Here is a 20,685-nt window from a genome sequence, read left to right on the forward strand (position 1 = left end):
AATTTTTTCTATCATTATCGTTTTTTGTGCGTGCTGCGCGCAGATCCTGCTCGATTTCTACAATTGCTTATCTAATATGTCAAGCAGACTTTGTCGATGATTGTGAGCAATCTGATCGAAAAGATAGCTATGAATTTACAATAAAAAATTGATTGATTTATTGCCAATCTATTAGCAAATTGTTAGTTTGTTTTGCTATCTGGTTATTAATCTTTTTCTTTTTTTTTTAGATCCAAAAAAATTGTGTAAGTGTACATGTTTTTTTAATTCTATACTTTTTTTGCCTTTGTATTATATAAATTAAAATTATTTCATTCTTTATATTAAAAATCATGATGTAAAGGATATGATTAAAATTATACAATAATAATTTGAGCTGTGTTGGAAAAATGTTTTTCATTACAAGACAAAGAATACGTTCAAAATAATTTATTTAGTGCAAGAAAAATTGATGTGAAATTGGACTGCTCGTAGTTACTAGGAATGTTGTATTTGAAGGCCATTTTCTCATCATCTTTTTTCACTGTGAAAGGTGAGGATGTCGAGATTGTCCGCTCACCTATAACTGAAAGGGGCTCTGTAATGTCAGTACTATACCGGCTCTTGGATCGTAACGGCACATGAATACCAGAGAGGTCTTCATAAGAATTTTGTTATAGTGGATGATGTGAGTACGATTACTAAAATTTAATTACATTTTTTCTCATTCGATACATCTTCGCATCTATTGTAGGATTTATTTTATGAATCATAGAAACTTACAAAATATAAGCAAGTATCATTTTTTATCTGTTTTGGGAACATTACTGTAGAAACATTAAAATATACTCCATATTTTGACTATAAAATTAAAAAAAATAAGGAAGGCGTATAGTAGCTTTTTATCATTAAGACCATTTAAAGTATTATCTTAAAATATGTTAAATTAATGACAGAGATGTATTGGCATCTTAAGATCGTCTTGAAATAAAAATTGATACTATGAACACCGGCTATAGTATCGAGATGTAGGCAAATATTGAAACTAAAGTTGTGTTAATTTATACAGCACTCAAAATCGGAATATATGTCGTCTTTTGACGATGGCTAAAAGACGTTTTAATGATTCCTTATGCTTCAATTTTGGACAACATGTCTGAGATTACAAACGTATGATATAAAAATAGATCTTCCATTATACTTCCATCGGAGATTAGTGTACAGATTTTAATACAATTTATAATAGATTAAAAAGAAACTATATCCATACCATAGTTGTTGAATTAAACTTACTGTGAATAGTAAACAAAGTGAGAAACGTCGGGAAAAAATAAATGAATTTAAATAGTTTGTTTTCAATGCCAAGTTTAGCAAAATCAAGTTTTTTTTGTTTCAAGTTCTTAATAAATTATTAAAATTCAATTACGAATTTGATTTTTTTATTAAGGTAAACATTAATTTGATATGCTAATGCTAAAATTATACTAAACATTCTGTGTTGAACTATTAGCTTATTTTTTGTTAGTTTTGTTATTACGCGTATGATAATTGAGCATATGAGTATTAGCAACGACTTATTACTAATGACACGTTTTTACCTAATTGACGTACTGTTATCCTATTTCTCATTATTCTTATTATGAAACTGGGTTATATTGAAGATAAATAAATTTTATTCTTATAAAATTAGATTTGTATTTGGAACGTGCTTTTTTTATCCTTGTTTTATATTTAATGAATTTAATAAAGATGAAATGACGAAAAAAGCATGCTAATTAATATCTTTATACAAGCGTTCTAAATACCAGTTTATTACCTGTATTATGTATGATTTTATTTGAAACAATTTTATAAACACAAACGAATTGATTATTTATTTTTTTACTAAGTATAAAATTGATACATCGATTTGCTTTTAATAAAATTATACTCACAATCAACATTTCACGAAAAGTCGTTTTTGCGGTCAAGCATCTCGGATAATATCTTATGTATTTAGCTTTTAACACAGGCACACTAAAGAATAAATTTGCTATTTGTAAAACGGTATAGTCAATGATTTTCTTGCACGCTGCGTAGAATACGGATATACTTTCGAGCTGTCTCGGTCAAGCTAGTATAATATGTAAATACGAAGATGTCTCTCCTTGAAGCAAAATGTTCACATTCAAAGAGACGCACCTCGGAACTTTCGCTTTCTCTGAAGCGGCAGTAACATTTATTACTTGAGAAACGAATATTACTAAAGTTAATACAAATTTTTAATTTATCCCAATTGCTTATTCTTGTTATTTTAAAAATTTAAATTTTTCTTTTTTTTTTTTTTTTTTTTTTTTTTCAGTTTTAGTAAAATATAATGTAAAAATTTTTTATTATATTTTATTCGAAAATTACTAAAGTTAATACAAATTTTTAATTTATCCCAATTGCTTATTCTTCTTGTTATTTTAAAAATTTAAATTTTCCTTTTTTTATTATTTCTTTGCTTTTCAGTTTTAGTAAAATATAATGTAAAAATTTTTTATTATATTTTATTTGAATATTATAGTTCAATTCCAGTTTCTTTAAGTTTCGATCATACACTTGTTTAGCTGTATGATCAAAATTTTAATATTGTCTGTTGAAATTTGGCAACGATCAACAGTCAATATTAAAATCTCAGAATTATGCGTTTTAACTTTGTATCAATAACATAATCAACATATAATTATGAAAAGTATAAATTATAATTATTATAATTCACAATTTCATAGAACTATGAATAAGCATGCGTGTTCCTTATATCGCTCGGCGTCATCTTTTTTTTTAAACCGTCGAAGATTCTAAAGCTTGCAGCTAAAATGTAATTTATAAGTAATAAATATAATTAAAATTAAATTTTAATATGATATTTTTATACTGTGTTTAGATAATATGATATTGAATAGCATTCCTTGCACAACGCTGCTTTACTGGATTGCGGCTATTGGATTAGGTGGTGCGATATTGCTCTTAGTGGGCCTTCGTCTGTACATTGTCTACACTTTGGGCATTTGCAAGAACAAAAATCGAATGGATAATAAAACGGTAATAATTACCGGATGTACTTCCGGTATTGGCAAGGAGACAACAAGGGATCTCGCTAAGAGAGGCGCAAGGATCATTATGGCATGCAGAAATACGGATACTGCTAATCAGTTGAAAGGTTTCGTAACTTAAGTGATTATTCTAGTAACATTGTTGAATGATAGTAGCATATATATTTTATGATAAAAATGAGACAATTCTAGTTATCTTTGTTTTAAAAAATCGTCATTGTTGCAAAATAAAAAATTTATTCCCATTATTCTTCTATAAAATTGAGCAGAATTATGTAGGAATTTTATGTAAGAAGAACATAACGGATTATTGTCTACGTACAGCTTACTAAACTTAATTGCTTATTTTAACGATTTAATTACGGTATTGTAACTAAATTGTCTATGAACAGGAAGTACTCGCGTTATCTTGTAGAGATAATGATGTCATTTATAATTGCAAATCAAAACGAGGTCACTGAACAAGACTATTATGTATATTATGTACAATATATTTAGGCTACTAGCATAATTCTCCGAATAGTATATTTCGTCGTTTTGCATAGATTTATTTTATACTATGCTTTATATTTTTCATGGAGAATATATTTTTTGATATGTTTTGTAATAAATGATGTGTCTGATATATGTATATATATTTTATATGCAGACGAGATTGCTAAAGAATCAAACAATGGCAATATCGTAGTTCGCAAATTGGATTTGTCATCATTGCAATCGATCAGAGAGTTTGCACGACAGATAAATCAAGAGGAAAGCAGATTAGATGTGTTGATCCATAATGCCGGGACTGCGGAGACTTTCAGGAAAAAGGTCACAGAAGACGGATTAGAACAGACTATGGCTACTAATTATTTTGGACCATTTTTACTAACGCACCTTTTAATCGGTAAGAAATTATAATATGTTTATTAATTTTTCTATTGAACTGACGCATTTAATTTGAGTGAAATAGAATATTTTGTTTGCTCCGTTTAATTATATTTAATTATTGAAAATAAGTCAATAAGTTTATAATAATACAATATAGTAATAAAATTGTTGTAGTAATTTAAATCAATTGAAGTAATAACTTCCTGCGCAAATTTATTATACAAAAGGAGTTCTTGTATTATTTAAAAATCTGATAGATTCAATCAATACGTTTGTTCAAAAATGGACGTATCAGAAATCTTATAAGAATTATCAAATTATAGTAAAATCTATCAAACGTTTTGATTATAAAACCTTGAGTCTTCTTATAATAATTAGAAATTCTGCTTGGTCACTCAAACACATTCAATCATGTGTATTGATATAATGAAATCATTTTTTTCAGTGTATCTATATTTATGTTATATTTATGTAATAAACGACATCGTGAACTAAAAAATGACATTAATGACAAAAATTAACTCCCGTTTTTTTTCATAATGTAATATCTACGATGTAATATCTTCAGAAATAATAAAAGGCGCTATTATCTACATTATCATTACTATTATTGATCTGGTTATAGATAAAGTATTTTTTTTTATAATTATGTAAATCATTTTATTCTAAGAAATCTTGATCGTTATTTCCATATTTATTGAAACGATCAAAACCAAGTTGTATTGTAGTGGTTGCGTCAGAAATCTATCTTTATTATTAATACTATTAATCTGGTTATAGATAAAGTATCTTTTTTTTTATAATTATGTAAATCATTTTATTCTAAGAAATCTCGATCGTTATTTACAGATTTATTGAAACGATCAAAACCAAGTCGTATTATAGTGGTTGCGTCAGAGCTCTATCGCCTAGCGTGTTTAAATCTTAATAATATCAATCCAACATCAACTTTGCCGGCGTATTTGTATTACGTATCAAAGTATGCGGATATAGTCTTCACGTTGGAGTTGGCGCGACGTTTAGAAGGTTCGGGTGTGACAGCAAATTGCTTGCATCCTGGAATGATAGACAGTGGAATTTGGCGAAGTGTACCTGCTCCACTTTCCTGGGGCTTGAACCTTATAATTAAGGCTTTCTTCAAAACGCCCGAGCAAGGCGCGCAGACGACCATTCATCTCGCAGTTTCTGATGACCTTAACGAGATTTCGGGAAAATACTTTATGGATTGTACCGTAAGAATCGTTTTTAATGTTTTTAATCTTTTCTTACAATACCTTCAATATTCCAGAAAATTTAGCAATATTTGCAATATCTTGATTATTAAATATTATAAGATTATACAGGTATTCCTCTATTTACGATTATCTCGACTTATAAATTTTTGAACTTATGATGCTATTGACTAAAAGTTAAATAGAATATAACGAAGCTGATCAAGCAGTCGTTAATCAGGGATCTGAATTGGGTTAATTAAATTAATTTTATAATACTTAATATGAGAATTGTATTTTTTAGAAAAAAATAGTATTTTTTTGTAATTATTTCTCAAGTAATTTGTGTTTAAGATAAATATTAATTTTATAATAGTAAATATATTAGGAATTATCTTTAAAACAAAATTTTGTTTTGTCATTCCCTAAATCTCTATAATTATTTTTGATAATAAAATAGTTATTTTGCATAAATAATATTTTATTTATATGAAATATGAATGCTGTTCGATCAGTTCGATTTACGATCGAAGTTTTATCCTAAATAGAGAGATATCTTTAAAAAATTTATTGATTCTTCTACTTTAAATATATTTTCTTAAAATTTTTCTTAAAACATTTCAAATATATTTTAGGAACATGGATTATCGAATGCTATAAAGGATCCTGCCAAAGGTAAAAAATTGTGGGAATTAAGCGAACCTCTGGTGAAGTTGCAACCATCAGACCCGAAGATATAAACGCATGTGTTTTTTATAAATTTTATATAATTTTTCTCTAAATCTGAATCAGTAAAATTATATTGATTTAAAGTATAACTATACTTATAACTATTATTATCAGTGACTATTCACCGTTTTTCAATGATTTTGAGTAAGAAGGAGGTACTCTTGCTGATAATCAGTGTATTATCACTAAAAGACAGTGCATATGTCATTGATTGATATAGTTATAAGTATATAAAATACTAAAAGACTATTCACTATTTTTCAGTGAATAATACACAGTCCGATTTAGAGTTTTAGCTTTTGTTATACGTAACGATCTTTTGTACTTGAGATTTTAATAATTTATCTTTTAAATCGTCAATATAATTTGCCTGAAGCATCGAACCTTTATTAGTTAATACTTTTTATATTAAAACATACATTTGCAAACAATAGTTTGGGTTTGCAGAAATAAACTTTTATTTAAAAAACTCTAAAACTATGATTATATATATAGATTATTTATATATACATAGAGAGAAGGAAAAGTGTTAATGTAAATGTGTTTTTTGAATAATATGAATATTGGGCGCGCTTTTTCTAACTCTTTAAAAGTGTTTTATACGTTACAAAATCGATCACGATAAGAAATCGACTAGATTATTAAATCGATTTCTATTTTGAAAACAAACTTTCCCAAATTTGCATTCTATTGGGAAAAAATCCTGTCTTCATTTTTGATTCTTCGGAAATCTCTAAATAGTTATCTTTTTCCGGTAGATATGATTCCCATGTAATGTTTTTTGCCAAAGCTGGAGACACCGGCTGTCCGGTTTGAACAAAGTTCGACCACATGCTTGTCATAAGTTCCACTATAGGAATTTCCGGGGCATCATTTTCGAAGAATGGAAATTTGACATAAGTATCTTTCAAAAAGAATAGATATTGCAAATCGTCATGATGCACCACTCCTGGAATGATAAAATAATTAAAAAATGTAGATACACGTAATTTATATAAGTTGGAGATAAAGCTCAAATAGTAAAGTGTTATAAAACGATTTAAATAATTTAAATCGAACAATTTAAATGAAAAAGTAAAATATATATATAATACCAAATGGTGTGGTTTCATTCCACATGACAAAACTGTAACGTCCTTGGTAAGAAGACATATAAAAGTAGACGGGTTGGTCACTGTTTTCTGCAATCAGCTTTACAGAAGAATGCATGGGATATGCAATTACGCCGTCGGTGGTGATCTGAATTTAAAACACAATTCTACATAAATCAATTGCAATTCAAACATAACGATTATGTTAAATTAATCATATTCCAAATATGCTATTTTTTAAATATATTTTTTTATAACAATTTACGTACATGTCCGAGACTATCGTAATTGTCTGGACCGATCGGTTTGTCACCAAAGTAAAATTGGCGTAATTCGGTACTTATGTTTCTGGACCGAGGTGTATCCCGTTCATACAGGAAATTAATCGGTGCGATTCTGTACCAGTCATTGTTCAAATCGTTCACCATCGAATCATTTCCGAGTTCGTGTTGCTTACTGACAACTGAAAACCTCGGCAAAATATATTATTATAGATTTATTAATTTTTATGATTTTAGCCATCATTTTTAACTTAGGAATTGAATGGAAATCACAAGAAAATACAAGAGACAAGATTCTTACAGGTTATCACACCGTCAAACTCATTTTCAGTAATTCCTGCTATCAGTGGAACCTTGTGAAACTTTCCTTTTCTAATAAGATCAAAAGGCTGCTCGGTTAAGAATCTTTCTACTCCGTGTACTTCAGGTTCTACTACAGGTGACCATATTAACATTGGGTGACCGTACCATTCCTAGAACATGCCATAGTACGTTGAAGATTTTATTCTTAAGATCTTTTTATCTCATCGTAAAAATAATATAAAATAAATCTTGGTTTCTGATTTTTCTACAGCAATATATTGTTTCTCTGATTTTAATTTAAAAATGATTTAATGTTATTATTATTAATTAATTATTATTTATTATTAATTATTATTTATAATTAATTATTATTTATTAATTTCCTATATGTAATGTGTTCCTTACAAAGAACTTGACTATAGTATCTGTGTAGTTCTCCACTGGTTTGGAATTCAAGCAGATCAGCATAGAGCCAGTAGTGTCAGTAGGACAGTCTAACAATTCGGCTTGTTTCTTTGCCAAGTGCAGCTGTTCAGTCGGATATGGTTCTAATGTCATCGAACCACTCATCATAATCGCCCGATGGAACAATCCTTTGGACATCGGTGAGACCATATGTAACAGCACGCTTATTCCACCCACACTGTAGCCAGATATAGTGACGCTATCAGGATCGCCACCAAAGGCGGCTATGTTCCTCTGGATCCATCGAAGTGCCACAACTTGATCTTTCAAGCCCAAATTACCTGGTGCCTTCGAATCGCCGGTACTCAGAAAACCTGATATAAATAAGTACAAATTTTAAAGAAAAAAGTTCTTCGAATTACAAGCGATAAAAAATCGCGACATAATAATTTTAAGTTTTAGTATTTCCCTTTAAACTTTAACTTCCACTTTGAATAGAATTTTATCGCTTATAGTTTTCATTATCTACATAGTTTTAAGAATAATAAAACACGAGGCTTTACCTAAAGTCCCGAGACGATAATTGACGGTGACGAGAACGATGTCTTTGTCCAGCAAGTACTCAGGTCCAAAGTTAGAGCTTTGACCCGAGAATAAGTAAAAAGCACCGGGATGGAAGAATACCAATACGGATCTTTTCACAGGATCGTTCTCCAACGGTAACTGCGATCAAGATAATTGTTCAATTAGTGACCTCATACTTTTTTTTCAGCATGAATGTACGTTGCATTATGAAGCTCACTTTTGTTGTGTAGACATTCACACGGAGACAATCTTCCATTACATTCTTTACGAACAATGCTGTACAAGCGGGTCCTTCTTCGGTTGCATCGAAAACGTTGTTCCAATCCGCCGCTGGAGTTGCGACCTAGAAAAAATAGAATTTAAAACATACACACTATGAAAAGAAAAATGAAAAAAATTTAGGTCTCAGAGGAAGCCTTAATCGCCTTACTCTTGTGAAAAATTGCTATTGTGTTGGAATGACTATGAAATAACTTTTATATAAATAATATTGCACGCCATTAAAGATGTTTCTGCTTGTTATGTTTTTTTTTTTTTTAGGATTTGTGTTATTTTATATGGATGCAAATATCTGGTCGATTATTATAATTAACAATAACGTTTTTATTATTTATCTAATTACGGTATCTGATGTTTTACTTGGAAACGTTGCTGTCCCGTCGGCGGTTCGGCGTATCTCACGCCGCGAAAGGAATAGATTTTCTTGCCAAGTCTGGAGATCATGATAGTTCCACGAATTCTTCCAATCGGAGCAGTGACTTCATGTTGTTCACCAGCAAAATCGTCGGCGAGCACAACAACGGTGCTTAGAAGGATAAAGAACAAGCGTTTCATGATGTTTCTACTAAGAAGAACAGTTTAGACTGCCGAGTTTAATGAGACCAGGAAACTTATGCACGTGAAACCGGTTAGGTACGTTAAGTGCCGCATCAGCGAGCACTAAAAACGTCTCAAGGGCAATGCAAAGCATTTTATATACCCAACTAGTTAGGAGGAAGACTCACTCGCGAATCGCAATTGTCTTTCTGGGAAACTCGTATCTATCATACGAGCGTATTTCCCACAAACAGCCAAGCGTACGTGAGGTCACGCGTGGTTTTGTAATTTAAATATTATGCACGCGCATGAGATTTTGAACCAAGATAAAGCGAGAATTAATGGAGTTATTCGACGAGAGATGCAAATAAATCCGCAATTTGCTAAAATTAACATTTATCACCAACGGTCACAGTTCGTAATATCATCGTCTTTTCCTCTTGGCACTTTTTAAGTATTACTGATGACGCAAACTGATTGCATTATCGAATATTGATGCAGATTATAATTTTTCTTAACACGAACAAAATATATAAAAAGTTGACCTCTTACAGGAAAGAAGAACGTATAACAGTTTTTATACAAGAGATATAAAGTTTAATTATTTTATTGCATTAGTTTTTTTCATAATTTTTTTTATAAGTTACAAATTTTTATGATATTTTTATTATCTTAGAAAAATGTGAACATTTAAAAATAATTATCTAAAAAATTTTTGAATTTTTTGGATACTCTTTTTTTAAATATCTTTCTGGCTCTTGAACTTTTTTATGTTGTTTGAAACTGCACAAGTCACGCAGAGAAATTGTTTAAAACATTCTATTATGATAATTGAGCTATTTCTTTAATTCTTTTAAATTGTGTTTGTCTTCCGTACGGTAAGTCTTAGTTACATGGCCGTAGTTTAAATTGAAATTCACAACGTTATCATCTTGAGCGCTACGAGCTTGTCTCTTTGGTTTAGCAAGTTCGCGTAATCGCTTAGGACAACGTCTGTTATTGCTAGCAACGATCCGGGCGTAAGTATCGAGAAGGAATGCCTTTTTATCGAGTTGATGAAATGGTCCTGAGACTTGTTTACTATCCACTAATTTACGAGTATGATGTTTTTCTGAAAATTTGGAAATTATACAAATAGAAATTAGAAAAAATTATGGAACAAAAATAGTGACAAAAAAATTATTGTTATGGGTAAATTGATAATTTCTATGTAATATTTTATTTATAATATATAATATTATTTATTCCATGTATATATTTTAGATAGAAATTAAAATTATTTGCAAGATTGCACCTGCTAAGATATGTTTTGTAGATAAAGGTGAGATGTGGGACGTTGATGTTAAACTAGAATCCGGTTTCTGTTTCCGTTCAGTAGACTGATTTAGATTCTTAAATATTTGAGGAGCATCGGTTACCTGAATATATATTTTAACGTTGTACTACTAACGTTATACAATACATTTCTACTACGTGAGATCCTACACGAATGTTACCTGGGAATTGTCAGAACTATTGATTTGCGTGTTAGGTTTTCTTAATTTTTCATATTTAGATGTATTTGCTGGCTGAGTGTCACTATTCATATCGCTCTGTCGTGGACTATCTTGTGCAAGAAGAATCTGTTTTCTAATTAGGTATTTTAATGTGCAACGTTGAGACTTTTAAATTTTAATCAAAATTACATTATTCAAATTATTAGAGGTAGATTGAAAATTGCTGACTTTAGAAATTTTGATCCAAACTTAAGATTTACGTGTGAATTTTTGACAGCCAAAGCAATGGTCTCTTTTCTCGTTATTCAATTTTTCCTGGTCGTGCGTCATTCTACTTCCGGTGTTTCGTCATTTGAAAAACGAGCTTTAATACTTTGTGAAATCTATATTCACTCAAACAAATTTTATTTTACATCTTTCGTTAATTTATTAATTAGGGATATTCTATTGATTATAGTGTATGATGTAAAAATGCATGAGAAACCTTATATAAAGATTTATTACTACAAAAACATTAGTGGACGGTATAAAATGTACATATATCAAATTATTAAATATAATACAATAATCCTTAAAAAAATTATCAAATCAATACGTTTATTGTATTTGGACGGATAGGCTTAGAGATATGGCTCCGTTGGACGGACGCGAAGGCAGCAATCGTGCTTAAATTTATATATTCAACTCCATCTCTCAGTCATTTGTACTTTTATAAAAATATATACGTGTAAAAGTATATATAAAACAATTTGATTGATATTTAGAATATATCTTTGATAATATTGCGATACTTAGCAGCGATAAAATATTACTAAATATAATATCTCTAACCAATTAATAAATCGTGCTGTATCAGATTCTTTTGTCAGATCTCTATTTTTCGTTTGTAATATCAATACGAATTCTCATTTAAATATAAAAACGTGCAAATCGCACACGCGACACTTATCTACCAAATGTAAAAGTAAACACGATCATAACTATCGTAGCGAACGAGTAGCTTAATGCAGATGCGCCTGCGTTACAATCTACGATTCTCCTGGCTCTCATAAAATCTGGCCCGAGGTACGCACTGTATTCCCGCTTGTTCGGCGGGATCACCACCAACTGCTGAGTGGCATCTTGAAAAATGAGATCGCTGTAAGGCGATGGACTGTAATACATGCTGAAACTGAACTCGTCTTGCTCTTTTCGGCCGTAGAACTGTTGTGCGTATATAAATAAATTGATATATGCGTTGATTTGAGTCTCGTTGTAACCGTAATAACCACCGCGCGTAACTATAGCATTAGCGGCAACTTTTCCTAGATTACAGTTTACGTAATCTGCCGTTGGACGGCGCGTACCGTCCGGACAGAGCAACTCGAAATCTTTTGTGAAGGTATTGCGCGCCCAAAACTCTTTGCGCTTGCCATCGGTGTTCTCTGCGACCGTCGTATGTTTCACGAAGGATACGTCGCCGCCTCCTTCCACTAGGCATCTAAAGGCACCTGTATACCCAAAGTAATCTTCGGAAGCATCTCTTCGGCAATATCGATAGCTTACTCCATGACACAAGTCACACATGTTATCGTAAGGCACGCCTACAAATGTTAAATAATTAGTTAAATAAGAAAACTTTCGTAAACGCAATTATTCTACCACTTTTATTTTATTTTGTACTATTAATTTTCAGATTGTCAACTTAGAACAATTATTAACTCGTTATTTTTAGTTGTAACTTTTTTGTAACTACCTGTGTTATATTCGGTGCTGAGCGCGCCTGGCACGCAAGACTTGCTAAAGTATTCGGCGGCAGCGCGCACAGAATCGCAACCGTATCCTCTAATCCACTTATTGGAGATGAGATACGCCAGCGGGTAAACCCATCCCGCAGCCAAGTTGATTCCAGTGTGGCAAGTGTATTTATTCTTGAGGTACGTCAGATCCGTATTGTCGTCCTCCTCCTTTGCGACGGCGACAACGTAATAGTCCGGTGTAGCCAAATTGTAAATTTCGGATATAAATGGTATCAGTTCGAACCGCAGTCCAGCGGTGTAGACATCACTGGCATCTAGTACGGTTACATCGGCAATCCTGTCATAAAGCAGTTAAAACTATAACGCCCAGAATTTCATTTCAAGTACATATGTATATTTAAATGCAATATATATTTTAGACGTACCCGCTCTTTATCAATTGCATACAATTTATTTGGCTGTGACCTCTATGACAAAGTAATTCTGGTTTCAAGAGCTGGGCTTTTAAAGCGATCTGTGATAAACAGTAGATGTTAAAAGTAGCAATAAATAATTTAAATAATCTTTGAAGTAAGATAAACAATAATTTGGTTCTATGCAAATAGAATGCTATACAATCTAAATTGTACCTTCATCTTTACGCATTTTTCCATTTCTGGATCGGATGTAACGCATAATGTCATCCGATTTACAGGACAGTGACGTACGCCTAACACATGATCTAAAGATCTTCCTAAATACCCACTATATGTTTGATCTTTTTCAGCTAGTTGTACAAAATCGCGAGCAGAATCCTGGAAAAATGATGGATATAATAGCAAATAAGCAAAATACAAGAATATTAAGACTTACAGAGAACATTAAATTATGCTGCTTTCCGTATCTAGGCGCAGATTCATATAAATCGAACATTTCTATTGGTTGTATGTTTGTATGTTCAGTGCCATCTCTTTCTCTGTTATAATAATCGAATGTATCATTAATCGCGGGTCTATCCCACGAGTTGAATCCTCTTCCGCCACTGCCACCGCCGCCGCCAAAGCTTCGATCATATGCGTTACGATCCCAACCATCTGTGTTATATTCGTTCGGATTTCTAAATCCGCTTCTATTATACATATCACTCTCCCCAAATCTATTATAACCCGGACGGTTCTCGAAACCTTCTTGATTATTATCAAAACGAGTAAAGGTTTGATTATTGTTGTAACGATTGAAACCCTGATTGTTGTCGAAACGATTGAGGCCCTGATTATTGTCGAAACGACTGGAATCCTGATTGTTGTCGAAACGAGTGAAGCCTTGATTGTTGTCGAAACGACTGGAATCCTGATTGTTGTCGAAACGATTGAAGCCCTGATTGTTGTCGAAACGATTGACGTCCTGATTGCTGTCGAAACGATTGGAGTCTTGATTGCTGTCGAAACGATTCAAGCCTGTCGTGTCGTTTCTATTCTTGTGCAGTATCCGGACGGCCTTCTCCAAAAATCTTTGATACTTTCGACGTACTTCAAAATTGGTTGCTGAAGACGTGACTATTGCGCGGGATGGTACAGTGTCCCAATTGCAATTTCTATAATCATCCACGGGTCTGCGTGTACCATCTTTGCACAGCAGTTCGAATTGCTCCTTCTTCACGGAACCTGAAATAATAAGAATCGCAAAATAAATACTTTGCCGATTCTTTTTTTTCTTTAAGAACATGACTTATGAGGCATACATACTAAAGTCAAATGTTGTCGAAGTCATTTCTTGCACAGTCGTATGCACCAAAAAGGCAATTTCACCCGCTTCAACCAAGCAGCGAAAAGCCCCCTCGTATCCCGCGTAGGGATCTTGATTTGTACACTTGCCACCAGGCACTTTTCCAATACACAGGCTACACAACTGGTCAGAGTTGTCACCTGTAATTGATTCCCTAAATTATAACAACTATAGGATAGAAATGCAATCTACGTATTCTTGTATTAAACTTACCAAGTGGATTATATTTATCAATTAGTGAGTTCACTGCACAACTAGGTCCAAAGAATTTAATCGTTGACTTTACATGATTGTTACAGTCAATAACTTCCATTCCTCCATACTTCATAAGCTGAACAAAAACAGGTTACATGTTTTGTCAAAATATAAATTGTATTGTAATATTGTAATTTATATTGTAATCTAAAGTAGGTTGAATAAGAGCTACTTAATTTATTTTATTTTTGTTTAAAAAAGCTCTATTTATGGAAACATTAAACATCTATAAAAAAAGTTTTTAAATAAAGTCTATAACCAAAATAAGAAAATAGATTGTAGTTGTAAAAATGTTTGATAATAACCAATCTTTAATCTCTAAGAAATGCATACTGTCTACTCAGTTCTTGCCAACCTTCAATTGGCAGCAAGTGGTTGTAAAAATAAAATAAATTATAAATATAAATAAAAGAAGAGTCTGTATCAGTCAAAGCTGATCTAACTGCCTAATAATTGTAATAAAATTCTAATACAGTAGATCTTATTCAATTAAATGGATCTTATTTTAGCTCAGGTACCTTACTAATTTTACTCACATTGTTAATAGGAACAACCCAGCCGGCTAGTGTCCCAACACCAGCAAAACAGCCCTTCTTGCCTCTAAGATCATACAGATTGTGTACATCTGTGAGAGAGCCTTTCTTAATCACTGCGACAGCATATTGAAAATTTACACCACTTTCATATATTTCCTGCATTATTGGTACCAGACTGTGGTATCGCCCAGCTATGAAGACCTCTCCAGCATCCAGTGTTGTTATCTGTGCAATCTCGCGGTCCAGCATGGTCATACATTCTTCCTTGTTGAAGGCCTGATTGCATTTCACTGAAAAGTAGTTATAGCCAAAGGAGCCTATCTCGCGATCAACCGCTCTGGACAAGGCCATACATTTGTTCTGTTCGCTCTCGGAAACTGTACACCAAGTGACTGTGTTGTTGGGGCGTTGACCTGTCGATAATTAATCAATTAATACAGTGATTGTTACATGTAACAACATGGCACAGCATTTTGTACTCTAACACTCCATATTCTCTTCTCTTGTGCAAATAAAGTTGAATCAGTATGCAAATATCATGGTGAAACAAAACTTAAATCAAAACATATTATTTTTGTTAAGATTAAATTAATATATATATATGTGTTAATTTGATAAATAAAATTATTATTTTAGGGATAACTATTGGTAGTAACTTGACGCATACCGTGAGGTACGACTACGTTTTCTACGATGCAATCGTTAATCTCGCTTCTGTGACATTCGTCGCAGAAGAAAGTGAATTACCGTAATTTTGACATGTCGCTAAACAGCACAGAGTCAGTAATAACGCATAATGCTGGAGCCACATTTTTCCTTGGAGTCTTTTTTTCGAGTCAATCGCGCACGGACAACACCCTTGACATGACTACTCCGATCCGAATTGTAACGAACTACACGGACTACACCCAACCTACAACACGCGTGACGTAATCCATTCATTGAACGAGGATAGAATGAACGATTTGACGCTATGGGTATGTTCATTTCCTTGATGCTGGTTCCTCTGTGTTGACACAGTCTGTCGCTTGTGCGCATGCGTTAATCACATATCAGCCAATCGTAGGCTGTAGATGTTCTCAACGCATGCGCACAAGCGACCGGACGGACAAATAGTGCAACTGTATAATGAACATACTTTCACGGCGGGATTTCAGAATTTTTCAGAACGTATCCGGAATGTGCGCGAGCGTGCGTGCTACTATGGAATCTGGAGTCGGCGCAGGGTGATCGGGGGAATCTCGACCTGTCAAACTGTGGTGAATCTGAAAGCTGTGAGGATGACGTGAACGACATATATTCGGATGAGCATCGCTAGAGTACGAGGATGTACGAGTTGCATACACATTGGGTCGAGTTGTTACGTGATGCTTGCGAGTTTGCAGGGGACGTGTGCACCTGCGCGGACACGACGCTCGCGGTGCGATCTCGTCGTTCGAGCTAGTGCGACCAGAGGTATTTTGCATCCTGACGAGGAAGCCTTGCTGAACGGCCGGTTCGTCACACACGAACTTTAAACGAGCAAGAGAGATTTGCGTCTGTCGATAGCCCTTCGAAAGGATGCGATTCCTCACGGGATACTTGGCAATAATCTCACGTTAAAATATCTATTTGAACTTGCATTATTAATCGACATCTGCAAAAATAATTTTGAAGATTACACTGTGAATTACGTTGCTCTCGCTTTCTTCCGCTACGATTGAGCACTCAAAGTTCTGTGATAATAACAACGGAAGGAATCTCTCGTTTTCTGGGAGGAAGAGATGCCACCGAGAGATATTGGTGCAATGTTGAAACAGCATTTCTCTGTTAATTAACATTTGCAATTTGTATTTTTAATCTTTCCGTAAATATTATTCAACATGGATAACATTTGGAAAAACATAAGGTTCAAATATATCTTTGCTTGCATCTTGATCACCTTTGTCACATCATGTATAATCAGCATATCTCCCATCAGTATTGGTTAGTCATTAATTTGTACTAAAAGACATGATATAGTATAAAAATTAGTTACTAAAAGCATGATTTTATTATTTTAGATGAATGCAAGTGCGAGGCAAACGCTCAGCCAAGTCAGCATCTCAAGCAAGTAACTGACGAGATTAATGGACATAAAAAGAAATCGGAGCATCAATTGGCCATACTAGTGCCATTTAGGGATCGTTTTGAAGAATTATTGATATTTGTACCACATATGCAGAAATTCCTAGACAAGCAGAATCTGGATTATCATATATTTGTATTGAATCAGGTATTGTAATATTAGAGATGTTTGTGAGTGATCAAAAAGCAATGTTTGAACTTTATGTATAATTTTTAGGTGGACAGATACAGATTCAATCGTGCATCTCTCATAAATGTAGGCTTCCTTGAAACAGAGAAAACATTTGATTACATTGCAATGCACGATGTAGATCTATTGCCTATGAACGATCAGTTATCCTATGCATATCCAAGTGTAGGACCTCATCATATATCATCACCAGACTTGCATCCTCGATATCATTATTTTACTTTTATCGGCGGTATACTACTCATTAAAAGGTATGTTTTAATTAATAAATCATGAAGAGATAAAATGGATCTATTTATTATTGAATATATACACTTTCACAGAGAACATTTCATACAAGTAAATGGAATGTCTAACAAATATTGGGGATGGGGTCTCGAGGACGACGAATTTTATGTTAGACTAAAAGAGGCTGGCTTAATCGTCAGTCGTCCACAGAATATATCAACAGGAACGCATAATACATTTAAGTAAGTGCCATTTTACGAGTTTTCTGTATTAATATAAGCTATAGAATGAAACTAAATGGAAGTTGCAACGTTTGGCTTTATCAATTATTACAAGTAAGAATATGTATTACAGGCATATACATGATAGAAATCATAGAAAGAGAGATATGACGAAGTGTTATAATCAACGAGAGGTTACCAGAAAACGAGACCGGCAAACTGGCTTGAATAACGTCTCGTATAAAATACTCGATACAATCAAGATGACTATATCAGATACTTCCCTGACGGTGATTAATATTTCTCTGCTCTGCGACAAATCAAGCACACCTTGGTGCGAATGTGAGAAACTAGTCGGATCGAAGGATCAAGGGAGGTCGAAGGAAAAAAAGAAGACTAATAATAGTAAACTCGCCACTGGATTGTAATTATAATCTTAGTAATTTAATTGTTGAAAATATTATAAAATGTACTCAAACACAACCTTCACATTCTTCCATTTTTTATGTATTCAATTTAGATAAAAATAAAATAGTTCCCTATAGTTCATTCATATACATTGTTCACACAAGAGATTCTGCTTATAGTACAAATTATTTATATATATTTTTAATGTTTTATATATAGTACAAATATTATTGCAGTTTTGTTAGAAAATCATCAAGATTATTTAACAAAAATTGTTAAAAATGTAAGTCGACAAGTTATTTGAATATAAACATTTCCATAGACGATTATTTTATTATTTACTTCACAATGAATGATTATTTGTTTCTAATTGCTTTGTATATATTAATTAAATTGCACATATTTTGATTTTCTTTTGTAAATGGTCCATAGCTTTTTATATAATTTGCTTATAATTCGGAATGCCTCTGCATGATTTTGCTTTCTAGATCCGTATGAAGTTTTTGTACAGTTCTAACGTGTTTCTTTATATGTTGTTCAGCAGTTGAATTTTCTAAATCGTGAAGCTGCCCTTTTTGTGCTGCGTCCAAGGCACCTTCCACATGTAAATGTCGCAGCTTAAGTAGCCTCGATTCATAATGCAAAAGTTCCTCCTATATAATATATTCATTTTAATATATAAATACAATTGAAATACATTCAATTGTAACAAATATAATTTGAAGTATAACAAATTTTAATTCATTTCTATCTTATAAAATTATGAAAATTTTGCTAATGGCTTTCTTAGCATTTACAAAAATAAGGGTAAAAGTTTAGCTTGTTATACCTTTAAAGATGATAACTCGTCGGAAGAGAACTTTGCTTCTAATGCAATCTTCCATAATCCTTGTACCTTAGGTTCTACAAATTCTTTATGGTTTGGTCCCTTTGCGGTGAGTCTGTCTAAGCGATCGAATCCGTTTCTCAGTTCCAAGTGTTTTTTTCTGAAAGAGAAATGATGTTAGAAGCTTTTTCGTGTATTCATGTATACATATATCTTTTACAACATATATATATATATATATACCGAAGTAAATTTGCTTTTTCTGTGTGACTTAATTTCTGGTCTGGTATATTGTTAGATAATTCCTCCTGTTCTTCTAATTCGTTCCAGTTTTCTGGTTTAAGATGTAAGACATCTAGAAATGTTAGATACAATAGTAAAGACAAGTTATAAAAATAACATTTTTAGAGCTGTATATATTATATGTGGATATAAAAGACTAACTTTCAGACTTTTCTGAATCTGTAGACTGTCCTTTCAATAAACTCATATATTCGTCCACTTTTTCTTGATGATGTTGAAACTCTTGTTTTAAAGTCTCGAGCTCTTCATCTAAAATAAAACAAAAATTATAATTATAAATTATATAATTAGATTTTTATATATAAATATTAATTATAAAGTAAATTTTTGTAAAATACATTTTATTATTGATATAAATTATGCACACCAGTAAAACCAGCCATTTCAGCTTTAGCCCACAATTTGTTGAGCCTTACATCCTCAAATACGTCCTTAGAAACATAATTACTACCATCGTTCATCGCTTTGTGTATTTTAAGTAACTTTGGATCCTCGGTCTCAGAGAAATGTTCCAATAAACCATATGTACTCATTATTCCTGAAATAAAGATATATTAGACTAAGGTTTCGCAAGGCAATAGAAATAGAAGTGATTGGGTGAAAAAGTTACCAATGAGCTTTTGCCTCAGACGTGCCTCTTCCAAGCCATCGGGATCCTTCCCATCTGACTTAAAATGTTTGTACGCGATCTCTTCTTTGTCATGAATCTTCAGATCACTAAAAATCGATTGCAGCTTACTATCTGTCAAACGCTAAAGTAAAAAATATATTCATAATTAAAAATAAGAAGTAACTATATTTATATTAAAAAATATATGTATTTATTTATTTTCTAATTACGGTCTATATGAGGTCCGTCACTCACGTTTTTGGCCTTAACCCAAAGTACATTCAACTTTGCCATCCTGAATGGTTTATCCAAGTCTCGAAGAGACGTTGGGAACTGCGAGGGGTCGACATCTTTAGCTTTGTTCGCCTCGGCGGAGTATTTGTTTTCCCCTACGCTGGGGTGGATTGATAGTAGGCCCAGATTTATCAACAGAATAAATTGTGTTTTCAGAAGCACCATTTTGTGCTTTATTTACAGAAACGATTGCACAAGCTACGTGATACAATCCACAATCACGAACAATCACAAGAGAACTAAGGCAATGATGGGCAAGCGAAACTGACGTGCCTGACCTGATGTATCACGTATGCACGTGTATGCATGCACACGTCAGTCACGTCACACGACAAACCACATTATTAAGCCTGTTCTTT

General features: G+C 32.6%; 6 protein-coding genes across 8 annotated transcripts; 2 read left to right on the forward strand and 4 right to left on the reverse strand.

The window, feature by feature from the left end:
• The first annotated feature begins 28 nt into the window (after nt 1–28).
• LOC105199288 (retinol dehydrogenase 14) lies at nt 29–6,340 on the forward strand. Of its 2 annotated transcripts, XM_026136157.2 has the most exons (6): nt 29–245; nt 533–667; nt 2,888–3,163; nt 3,706–3,945; nt 4,779–5,161; nt 5,776–6,340. In XM_026136157.2, the coding sequence occupies exons 3-6, from the start codon at nt 2,893–2,895 to the stop codon at nt 5,878–5,880; spliced, it is 999 nt and encodes a 332-aa protein (XP_025991942.1). In that variant the 5' UTR covers nt 29–245; nt 533–667; nt 2,888–2,892; the 3' UTR covers nt 5,881–6,340. The 2 variants fall into 2 exon arrangements, with proteins under 2 accessions (XP_025991942.1, XP_011164603.1); XM_011166301.3 differs by lacking the exon at nt 29–245 and having other exon boundaries at nt 376–667.
• Nucleotides 6,232–9,506, reverse strand: LOC105199287 (esterase FE4). The gene is made up of 8 exons (XM_011166300.3): nt 9,174–9,506; nt 8,752–8,877; nt 8,513–8,672; nt 7,950–8,323; nt 7,543–7,714; nt 7,230–7,423; nt 6,964–7,108; nt 6,232–6,818 (listed from the first exon to the last, which is right to left on the reverse strand). Exons 1-8 carry the CDS (start codon nt 9,366–9,368, stop codon nt 6,523–6,525), a joined length of 1,662 nt encoding a protein of 553 aa, XP_011164602.1. The 5' UTR covers nt 9,369–9,506; the 3' UTR covers nt 6,232–6,522.
• Nucleotides 9,507–9,933: 427 nt separating this feature from the next.
• LOC105199291 lies at nt 9,934–11,174 on the reverse strand. The gene is made up of 3 exons (XM_011166304.3): nt 10,847–11,174; nt 10,645–10,768; nt 9,934–10,461 (listed from the first exon to the last, which is right to left on the reverse strand). The coding sequence occupies exons 1-3, from the start codon at nt 10,934–10,936 to the stop codon at nt 10,187–10,189; spliced, it is 489 nt and encodes a 162-aa protein (XP_011164606.1). The 5' UTR covers nt 10,937–11,174; the 3' UTR covers nt 9,934–10,186.
• A 153-nt stretch (nt 11,175–11,327) lies between these two features.
• LOC105199292 (melanotransferrin) lies at nt 11,328–16,067 on the reverse strand. 2 transcript variants are annotated; one of them, XM_011166305.3, is made up of 9 exons: nt 15,888–16,067; nt 15,141–15,553; nt 14,563–14,680; nt 14,310–14,489; nt 13,438–14,228; nt 13,215–13,379; nt 13,011–13,099; nt 12,582–12,922; nt 11,328–12,429 (listed from the first exon to the last, which is right to left on the reverse strand). In XM_011166305.3, the coding sequence occupies exons 1-9, from the start codon at nt 15,949–15,951 to the stop codon at nt 11,792–11,794; spliced, it is 2,799 nt and encodes a 932-aa protein (XP_011164607.1). In that variant the 5' UTR covers nt 15,952–16,067; the 3' UTR covers nt 11,328–11,791. The 2 variants fall into 2 exon arrangements, with proteins under 2 accessions (XP_011164607.1, XP_039315118.1); XM_039459184.1 differs by having other exon boundaries at nt 11,792–12,429; nt 15,808–15,918.
• A 293-nt stretch (nt 16,068–16,360) lies between these two features.
• Nucleotides 16,361–18,458, forward strand: LOC105199296 (beta-1,4-galactosyltransferase 7). The gene is made up of 5 exons (XM_011166310.3): nt 16,361–17,105; nt 17,183–17,394; nt 17,464–17,687; nt 17,760–17,906; nt 18,019–18,458. The coding sequence occupies exons 1-5, from the start codon at nt 17,003–17,005 to the stop codon at nt 18,311–18,313; spliced, it is 981 nt and encodes a 326-aa protein (XP_011164612.1). The 5' UTR covers nt 16,361–17,002; the 3' UTR covers nt 18,314–18,458.
• Nucleotides 18,308–20,655, reverse strand: LOC105199295 (alpha-2-macroglobulin receptor-associated protein). Its single transcript, XM_011166309.3, has 7 exons — nt 20,288–20,655; nt 20,033–20,174; nt 19,790–19,960; nt 19,564–19,671; nt 19,363–19,474; nt 19,123–19,279; nt 18,308–18,946 (listed from the first exon to the last, which is right to left on the reverse strand). Exons 1-7 carry the CDS (start codon nt 20,489–20,491, stop codon nt 18,743–18,745), a joined length of 1,098 nt encoding a protein of 365 aa, XP_011164611.1. The 5' UTR covers nt 20,492–20,655; the 3' UTR covers nt 18,308–18,742.
• Nucleotides 20,656–20,685: the final 30 nt, after the last annotated feature.

The sequence above is a fragment of the Solenopsis invicta genome, chromosome 16, assembly GCF_016802725.1.
Source record: "Solenopsis invicta isolate M01_SB chromosome 16, UNIL_Sinv_3.0, whole genome shotgun sequence".
NCBI classification, from domain to species: domain Eukaryota; kingdom Metazoa; phylum Arthropoda; class Insecta; order Hymenoptera; family Formicidae; genus Solenopsis; species Solenopsis invicta.

Coding starts and splice junctions, on each gene's coding strand:
- LOC105199287 (XM_011166300.3), bottom strand. CDS start 9,368: ATGAAACGCTTGTTCTTTATCCTTCTAAGCACCGTTGTTGTGCTCGCC. Junction 8,878..9,173: donor CGGGACAGCAACGTTTCCAA/GTAAAACATCAG, acceptor TATTTTTTCTAG/GTCGCAACTCCAGCGGCGGA. Junction 7,109..7,229: donor ATTACGATAGTCTCGGACAT/GTACGTAAATTG, acceptor TTTTAAATTCAG/ATCACCACCGACGGCGTAAT.
- LOC105199288 (XM_026136157.2), top strand. CDS start 2,893: ATGATATTGAATAGCATTCCTTGCACAACGCTGCTTTACTGGATTGCG. Junction 3,946..4,778: donor ACTAACGCACCTTTTAATCG/GTAAGAAATTAT, acceptor CGTTATTTACAG/ATTTATTGAAACGATCAAAA. Junction 5,162..5,775: donor AATACTTTATGGATTGTACC/GTAAGAATCGTT, acceptor AATATATTTTAG/GAACATGGATTATCGAATGC.
- LOC105199292 (XM_011166305.3), bottom strand. CDS start 15,951: ATGTGGCTCCAGCATTATGCGTTATTACTGACTCTGTGCTGTTTAGCG. Junction 15,554..15,887: donor AGCGACATGTCAAAATTACG/GTAATTCACTTT, acceptor AATTATCGACAG/GTCAACGCCCCAACAACACA. Junction 13,100..13,214: donor AAAAATGCGTAAAGATGAAG/GTACAATTTAGA, acceptor TGTTTATCACAG/ATCGCTTTAAAAGCCCAGCT.
- LOC105199296 (XM_011166310.3), top strand. CDS start 17,003: ATGGATAACATTTGGAAAAACATAAGGTTCAAATATATCTTTGCTTGC. Junction 17,106..17,182: donor CATATCTCCCATCAGTATTG/GTTAGTCATTAA, acceptor TTATTATTTTAG/ATGAATGCAAGTGCGAGGCA. Junction 17,907..18,018: donor GGAACGCATAATACATTTAA/GTAAGTGCCATT, acceptor TATGTATTACAG/GCATATACATGATAGAAATC.
- LOC105199295 (XM_011166309.3), bottom strand. CDS start 20,491: ATGGTGCTTCTGAAAACACAATTTATTCTGTTGATAAATCTGGGCCTA. Junction 20,175..20,287: donor TTTGGGTTAAGGCCAAAAAC/GTGAGTGACGGA, acceptor TTTTTACTTTAG/CGTTTGACAGATAGTAAGCT. Junction 19,280..19,362: donor GAAAAAGCAAATTTACTTCG/GTATATATATAT, acceptor TTTCTCTTTCAG/AAAAAAACACTTGGAACTGA.
- LOC105199291 (XM_011166304.3), bottom strand. CDS start 10,936: ATGAATAGTGACACTCAGCCAGCAAATACATCTAAATATGAAAAATTA. Junction 10,769..10,846: donor ATAGTTCTGACAATTCCCAG/GTAACATTCGTG, acceptor ATATATATTCAG/GTAACCGATGCTCCTCAAAT. Junction 10,462..10,644: donor TACAAAACATATCTTAGCAG/GTGCAATCTTGC, acceptor CCAAATTTTCAG/AAAAACATCATACTCGTAAA.